The 8285-nt window shown below is 41.5% G+C and overlaps 1 protein-coding gene across 1 annotated transcript in view; it reads left to right on the top strand.

Moving 5' to 3' along the window:
* The first annotated feature begins 999 nt into the window (after window positions 1-999).
* The window catches only part of CPVL (carboxypeptidase vitellogenic like), a 46142-nt gene continuing 38856 nt past the window's right edge, over window positions 1000-8285 (top strand). The window contains 6 exon segments of the mRNA XM_066628921.1: window positions 1000-1080; window positions 1083-1191; window positions 3056-3174; window positions 5206-5320; window positions 6385-6443; window positions 7941-8017. Coding sequence (XP_066485018.1) covers window positions 1000-1080; window positions 1083-1191; window positions 3056-3174; window positions 5206-5320; window positions 6385-6443; window positions 7941-8017 — 560 coding nt within the window.

Genomic DNA, 8285 nt, shown 5'->3' with positions numbered 1-8285 from the left:
TTTGCGTTGTAATAATATCTTTCTCAACTCTGAAGGGATTTGCAGATGAAGTTCTAGCCTCTTAAGAGCCTTTCTTTGCTCTGCACTTTGTTAGTATTAGGGCCCAATCCTATCCAACTTCCCAGCACTGGTGCAGTTGCAATGCAGCCCTAAGGTAAAGGAACAAATATTCCCATACCTTGAGGAGGCCTCTCTGACTGCCTTCCCAACACAGGAAGCAGTGCATATTCCCTTGGCACAACAGCACTGACATTGGAAAATTGCCTCTGACTCTGACAGAGGCAATTGACACTGTCAATTGGCAAGTGACCAATTGACACTGGAAAATGATCCTCGCACCAGCCAGAACAGGTAAGTGTTTTACCATGTGGCATTAAGGTGTGTGGAGGGTGGAGGCAGAGTGGTTTGGAGACAGGAAAATAGTGTTTCTGGGTGGGGGGGAGGGTGGAACAGGGGAAGGATGGGTGGCAGCAGGACATACCATATCCTAACCCCCACTCTCAAGCCTCAGAGCCCTACATGGGCTTCTCGGATTTGCACCAGCTAAATAGCTGGTGCAGATCCAAGTAGTCCCATAGGGCAGTCTTGCGCTCAATGCAGGGCATGGAGAAAAATATCCTCGTACCTCGAGGTGACCTCCAGCCTGCTCCAACCCTGCATTGGATACAGCACAGCCATCCAACCTGGCTGTGTCAGCGCAGGATTGGGTTTGCGCTGTTCGTGGTGTAGATACTTTTCAGAAAGTTGTTAGCGAAATTTCCAGTTCTGGTTTGACACTGCCAAGAGGACCTACTAAGTTGTATTTTAGTTCACTTCTCCTTTTACAGCTGTGGGAATAACAGAGAAGTGAAAGAAATGAGTTCTACGGTAATTATTGTTGTACGTTACATTACACAGGCTATTACTGAGTGCGGGGAGGGATTGGATGGAAGTCTTTACAAAGCAGCAAATTGTTTCAAATTAAACTTTTATTTCTTTTCCAGAATGTTAAATGAAAAGATGTATAGGACAACACTTCTGCTACCTTTGCTGAGTCTGAGCTTGACCTTGGCACTCGCCACCACCCGTGAGCAGGAGAATGTGTGTTTCGAAAGATGTTTGAAAGAGTCGAGTGCTTGGGGGCATCAAGAGGAGATCCTGGTCAACCGCTGTTTCTGACGCATTATATTGAAAGTGGCAATACTGAAGAAGGTAAATGTTGCTTTTTTCAAAAAATCGGGGCTTTGTAAACCATGCAGATATAGTATTTTCATCTCTCCCTTGGTGGGTTGTATTCAAAGAAAATTAGGGACCACCGAAAAAAAGAGCCACCCCTTCTGCTGGGGCTGACATCAAGCTCTTGAGCATCCTCCACCAGGGCCAGTCTTAGGAGCTGCAGAACCCAATTGGAAACGCTTTTTTGCAGGGGCCACATGTTCACAGCCAAGGTCTGTAGAATCTTGGAGATCTAAATAGAATTTATTACAAACTTTCTGTCTCTATGGTAGAATGGAAAGCAATCAAAATATATTCTTTAAAAGTGCATGTAATGGACCAAAAGGATCTAAGCACATTTTAATATGAAACTGAATACAAGACTAGAGTAAATTATCCTAGCTTGGGGGGTCCCCCCCCAGGTGCAAGGCCTAATTGGGATCAGCTGGTCCAATTGGCTTAAATCTGGCCCTGTCCTCCACACCCTGAGCAGCTCAGATATCAGCTAGGGGTTTGTTTTAATTTTTCTCTGCTTGGTGTTGTTGGTCACGGCATCCTGTTTTGTCAAGTTATCCTTTTGTGGTCTTCTAGGCAAGCCCAGGAATTTTTTTTCACCACTCTGCCTGTTATACTTCTCTCTCCCCCTTCCTCATTTTATTTAATTCCTTTTTCTCAGGGTTTTAATACCCTGGTTAGGTTTTGATTGCCTGCCTGCATGTTCACTGGTCATTGAGTGGGTGGTCTCATCCAAGAACCATTTGGGTTCACGACTGTGATTTAAACAAAAGCTACTAGGTTCTGCACTCTCATGGGAGGGGAAACATTTCCTGGTCAGCCTTATCCTCTGCCTGGTTTCCCCAGCCTGGGATGGTGGCAATGGATATTTATCAGTTGCCCTCTTCCCTCCCATTTAGTGCTGACCCAGGAAATCAGTGAAGCAGAGAGCAGGAAGGGGTGAGCACCACCAGATGCTACTCCCCTTGATCAGCCTTTGGCTTCCCTGACAGTAGTAAAAATGGAGAAAGTGATTTTTTTAAACTTTGATATACGACCAAAAGACCAGATAGCATGATTGTTTTGAAACTGTTTTCTGCACTGAGAGAATAAGGAAATATCTAGCTAGGCTATTCAGAATTTCCTCTTTTCAACAGTATCATGAAGAAATATAATTCAATGGAAGAGTTTTATTTTAAAATTGTTTTACCTTCTGTCATAAATAAAAGTCAATGTATGTATATAGAGGAGTAATCATAAGAGTTGGTTGCAGCAAAATCAACAAAGAGCATCTTAAAGAGTAACCAGTTTATTACAGCAGAAACTTCTGTGGACTACAGTTAGTTCACTTCTAGTACACTTCTAGGCATGTCAACTCAGAAGCAAGTTCCATTAATAGAACTTACTCTCTGTGATTGTGTTTAGGATTGCAGCCTTCATCAGGTGCCTGACATGTGGTCCTCACTTAGTAGCTGTATAAATGTGCACCCATTGGGGGGTGGGAAATAGATAATGTGCTTCATTCTAGTCCTTGAAAATACTGGTGTGGGGCTGTGTGTGCTGGACAAGAACCATCTAAGACTGGCAGCTGCTGAAGAAGAGAGTAGGATGGGAGGATATAAAAAGAGACTTTTCAGTTATGTTTAGTGTCAGGATTTATGGTTTATTATTAACATTTTAGGGGTCATTAAGAGATCCGTATAACTTTTCAATTTGTTGAGCAACAACACTCTCTCTCTTGACAGGTATCTGAAGCAAAATTTATATTTGAAACCCCCTCACATGCCTCTGGTCCCTCAGGTGCATCTTAAATAAAACATTCTTTTCGCTGTTCTTCAATTTCCTTTTTTGCTTTCTTGTTCTTTAGGAAGGCAATTAAGTCTCGTGGGCCCTCTCCCAGGAGCCAACGAGAAGAGTTATTCAGGGTATCTCACAGTCAACAAGACTCACAGCAGCAACCTCTTCTTCTGGTTCTTCCCTGCTCAGGTGAGTCTGGTTCTTTGCTGCTCAGGTCAGTCTATCTCAAACGCGACCAGAATATAGCTTCCAAACGTGGTTTTCAGTGTGTGATGGTCTGTGTCCTCTTTATGTCTGGAGTCTTACTGAATGTAGTGATGGTCTGATTTGTTTTAAATATTAGTTATTAAGAAAACGTGTGTGTAAAATTTATATATTTGATATAAATGGAGTAAAACTGGATTCTGTTTGGAAACCACCTGTTCCATTCCCTGCCAAGCAGACATGCTGAAAATTCAAAGGGTATCTTCGTAGGTGAGGCTTTAAGTGATTCTTAGTTCCATCAATCTTTAAAAAAAAAAAATCAATCCCTCAATCTTATGTGGCCATTGTTAATGTTACAGGGATTGCAAATGAGCAATCTGGCCAGCCCAAGTTTTACACTATATTGAGGGGAAAAGCCAAGTTTAGATTTTAAAGGGTCAGTCTTACCTATGAATAGTGAGGAAGAGCAATGAGTGAAGATCTGTTTTGAGGGAAATCAGTACCATGTGCAACCTTTCCTATATAAAAGATTTGGGAGTAATAGAAAAAGTTAATGCCAGGGTAAGATTGTTTCAGCATCATGGATTCATGACTCCAGCATATAGACTGTGGTGATCTTAAGGATTATCTTAAATTTCCTTTGTAAACCCTCCCATTTAAGAAAGTTGACCTTCATGATAGAACACTTACCATAGAACACTTACCTTAGAACACTTACCTTGTCTAAGGCAGTATTTCTCAACCAGTGGTATGGTACCAACAGTGGTACTTGAGTGCTATCTGGTGGTACTTACGGGACTCCTGGACACTTGCCGCTTGGCAGCAAGACCAGGAGGGTTGGGGTTGTCTGCCCTTAAATGCATCTGGCTTGACACCTTGTCATCTGATGCTGTCCCTGACTAAAATAGTACTTGCATATTTTATATTTTGGGGGCATGGAGTGCTAAATTAACAGGCCCCCATCCTAACACTATAACCTGGCCACAAAATTCTAAACCATATGAACATATTTTAAGTGATTCTTAAGTGAATGTCTTATTTTAAGTGAATAAGGGCACAATCTAATATTATAATATTATAATATAATGTCGTTGTACAAATCGATGGTAAGGCCACACCTGGAGTATTGTGTCCAGTTCTGGTCGCCGCATCTCAAAAAAGACATAATGGAAATGGAAAAAGTGCAAAAGAGAGCAACTAAGATGATTACTGGGCTGGGGCACCTTCCTTATGAGGAAAGGCTATGGCGTTTGGACCTCTTCAGCCTAGAAAAGAGGCGCCTGAGGGGGGGCATGATTGAGACATATAAAATTATGCACAGGAAGGGAAGAGTGGATAGAGAGATGCTCTTTACACTCTCACATAACACCAGAACCAGGGGACATCCACTGAAATTGAGTGTTGGGAGAGTTAGAACAGACAAAAGAAAATATTTCTTTACTCAGCGTGTGGTTGGTCTGTGGAACTCCTTGCCACAGGATGTGGTGATGGCGTCTGGCCTGGACGCCTTTAAAAAGGGATTGGACAAGTTTCTGGAGGAAAAATCCATTATGGGTTACAAGCCATGATGTATATGTGCAACCTCCTGATTTTAGAAATGGGTTATGTCAGAATGCCAGATGCAAGGGAGGGCACCAGAATGAGGTCTCTTGTTATCTGGTGTGCTTTCTGGGGCATTTGGTGGGCTGCTGTGAGATACAGGAAGTTGAACTAGATGGGCCTCTGGCCTGATCCAGTGGGGCTGTTCTTATGTTCTTATGTAACTTTCCAGCCCTGGGGTGTGGCTCCAAGGTAAGGGAATAAACATTCCCTTACCTTGAAGAGGCCTCTGTTTGTGCCATCTGCAGGAGGAAGCACATGCCCTATTGGAACAGCTATGTCAGTGCAGGAAAGTTGGTTAGGATTTGGGCCTAAGACAGTAAGTGGTGGCATTTCTCATGGCCTGTTTGAAATAACTCACACAGTTTTTCAGTTTATATAGGGAATCGTTTCAATGTATGTTCTTTTGCTCTGTAGGTGCAGGCAGAGACTGCCCCCATCCTCCTCTGGCTTGCAGGTGGACCCGGAGGACCATCTATGTTTGCCCTTTTTGTTGAAAATGGACCATATGTTGCCCACAAGAATCTCACATGCAAGTATTGTATTTCTGCTAATACATCCAGATAAGTGTAAATGCTGTATAGTACTATTTTGTTTTTATAACTTCCATGCTCCTACTGGAATATTTATATATATTCTACATTTATTTGATGCTAAGTAAACAAGCTTTTCCTCTGAGACCATTTTGAATTTAGAACAAAATTATTTCGGATGCTGTTGATTTGAGTATTTGGGAGCTTATTTTCACGAACAGAATTAAACAATTTTAAGTAACGCTTGAATTTTAAGTTTTACATTTCCAATATACAGTACAGGAGGGAGAGTGTGCATCCTTGAATCTGATCCCACTGCTTTTCTTACTGTTGTAGAGAGACACTCATGCAAGTGATTATAGGTATAACCTAATTATCCATGAATTTTCCTATCTCAGTTAAAGGAAAACAGTCGTTTAACAATAGCCTTGTTAATTTGAGAGAGGGCAGCAGGCTGACAATCCTTCAATCATTCTTTCTCTAGGCACTCAGAACTCCAGGCTTCTCTCCAACAACCTATCCCTTCCCCCTGAGCACATGAAAGAAAATCACTTTGCTCTGGGTGAAGGGAGGGGTCGCTGGCTGTGATAGAAGCCTTTCTAAGTGCCTGGAGAGAGACTAATTGATGAATTGCCTGCTTAATGACTCCATCTTACATCACAAAGGTCAGCAAGGCTGTTTTTAAATCACTTGGCAAAGGGACATTATTTTTTATATGGATTTGCTTTGATGCAATTTTTGCCATCCACTCAGTTCTGGAAATGGAACCCTAGACTCAACCTTTCCTGGCAAAGCAGCCAACAGTTTAATGCTGTTAAAGCCCACATGGTTCCGTGTCATGCCTATAGTATTGAATAGTTGACCCACAAGACCTGGGGTCAAACACATCTTGAATATGACTTACTGGGTGACCTTCGCAAGCTGTTCTTGCTTTCTCTTGGGATTGATATGCTGGTCTGTATCCAATGTACCAAAGTCACTGCATGGCGATGTCTCACCATTCTTCTGATACGATGGAAATGCAAGAGGAAACAACTTATTTTCATCTCTTTCATCTTAACAGTATATGAACGAAGGTTTTCTTGGACATCTAAGTTTTCCATGCTTTACATTGACAATCCAGTAAGAAACAAAATGCATGCATTTTATGCTACAAAAAACTAAAAATATGTCTATCAAAAAATGTGAATTTGACAAATAGCGATTTATAAATTTTAAACTGGCTACTCCATTGAAACTTTTGTACTTCCATATAATGGAAGGCTCAGTCAGACTGACGTAGTTTTTTTTTTTAGTAGGGGTTCTCCTGGGTGTTTGTAACTAACTATAGTAAATACAAACTGTGGCCATGAACAGGAGGTTTCAGAATGCTCCTGGAACTCTGTACACCCCATGTTTCCTTCTGTGTGTAGAGGAATTTTCATCATGAGCATTGAGGATTCCTTCTGTCCATACCAGTGCTAGTGCTTCAAAGAAGAGAATGGGAAGCCCCAGATGCAGGCTGTTTTTTGGTTCGCTCTTGGGCACAATTCTTTGGGTGTCTTAGATGGGGTGCTAAATGCTGCTTCAGCTGTGTAATTCACTGCCACCCGCCTGTTGTCTGACTTGGTTACTGTGTGGAGAGTTGCTCCTCCCATTGGTGTTATCCTGGGGAGGACAACAAGCCTTTGGAGGTGTGCGTATATGGGAGGGAAGTGTTGAGTCCTTTTCCATTCTTCAACTCAAACTCTGAACCTCTTGAGGCTGCTTTTGACTCCATCTTGAGGAGTCCAGCCCATGGAGGAGACACATCCAGCCCAGGCATATCTAGTTGACCACAGCTCATTTGTGTAGTTCATGCATTGTGTAGTTGATGCTGCTTAATGACTCCATCTTAGGAGTCAAGGTGGAGTCAAATGCAAAAGTGTTGGCGGACAAACACACATGACTGTGTGTTTGGGCTTAAATGCATGAAATGTTGAACTTAAATGCATGAACTGCACGCTGTGCTGTGGTTAACTACGTAGATATGCCTGTGCTGGATGTGTCTCCTAAATGCACATACTTCATTTATATGCTGTAATTGGGCATTCTAGACAACATTTCATTTCTAGCTACTGCTGGTGAACATGTGTAGTTTTATAGTTTCAGTTTTGTATGATTGTGTGCTAATTGTACAGTAACTCTCTGTTTGCTTCCTTTGATGTGATTCTGGAAAGTATTTAATTACAGTCTCTAAAGGATGTAGCCTGAGATCTTGCTAGATAACAGCCATTAGGAAGTTTGTTTTTTTTAAGGGAAGGCTTGAAATAAATCTTCCTTTTTTGATAAGACAAATCTAGGGCCTCTGACATGTTGGTGGAAAAAGTGCAACATCACTGAACTTCTGACCCTTGGAAGACTATTTCTGGAATAATCCTAAGTGGTCTATGAAAGAAAGGTTAGCCTAGACTGTAAGCTGGCAAGAGGAAAAATTTGGGTCTTTTTAATGGGCTAAGCACATGAACAGATTTTAGCCCAATTTAAAAGTGCTGGAGAAATAGTATACCTAACAGAATATCATTTGCTTGATGCAGAAAACAGTGTCAAAGCTAGAAGCTAATTGTTTCTTGAATATCCTCTGTTTTCATTTACTGTCAGATTGGAACGGGCTTCAGTTTCACGGATGGTACAGGATATGCAACAAACGAAGATGATGTTGGCAGAGATTTATATAGGTATGTGAATTAATACAAGAGTTTAGTTCTATGCTGTTTTTGAAGATGTTGTCACACATACCAGAATAGCTAGTCCTGCTGATGCCTTCTGGAGAGCTTTCAAAATATTTATAGTAAAACACCTTTTGTCCCTCGTTTCGGCTTTTTCTTCCTTTCTCTCATTTTTAAAGAAATAATTTGTGTGTATCAGATGGGTAGATTTTTTTTTGTGGTTTGATTTACTGTGTATCTAAGAACAAAGAGTAGCTTTTAAACAGCCCGAGAGACT

This window comes from Tiliqua scincoides, chromosome 5 (genome assembly GCF_035046505.1).
Source record: "Tiliqua scincoides isolate rTilSci1 chromosome 5, rTilSci1.hap2, whole genome shotgun sequence".
Classification (NCBI taxonomy): Eukaryota; Metazoa; Chordata; class Lepidosauria; order Squamata; family Scincidae; genus Tiliqua; species Tiliqua scincoides.
Note: the sequence above shows the minus strand (reverse complement) of the source record. Positions and strands in the feature narration are given on the sequence as shown.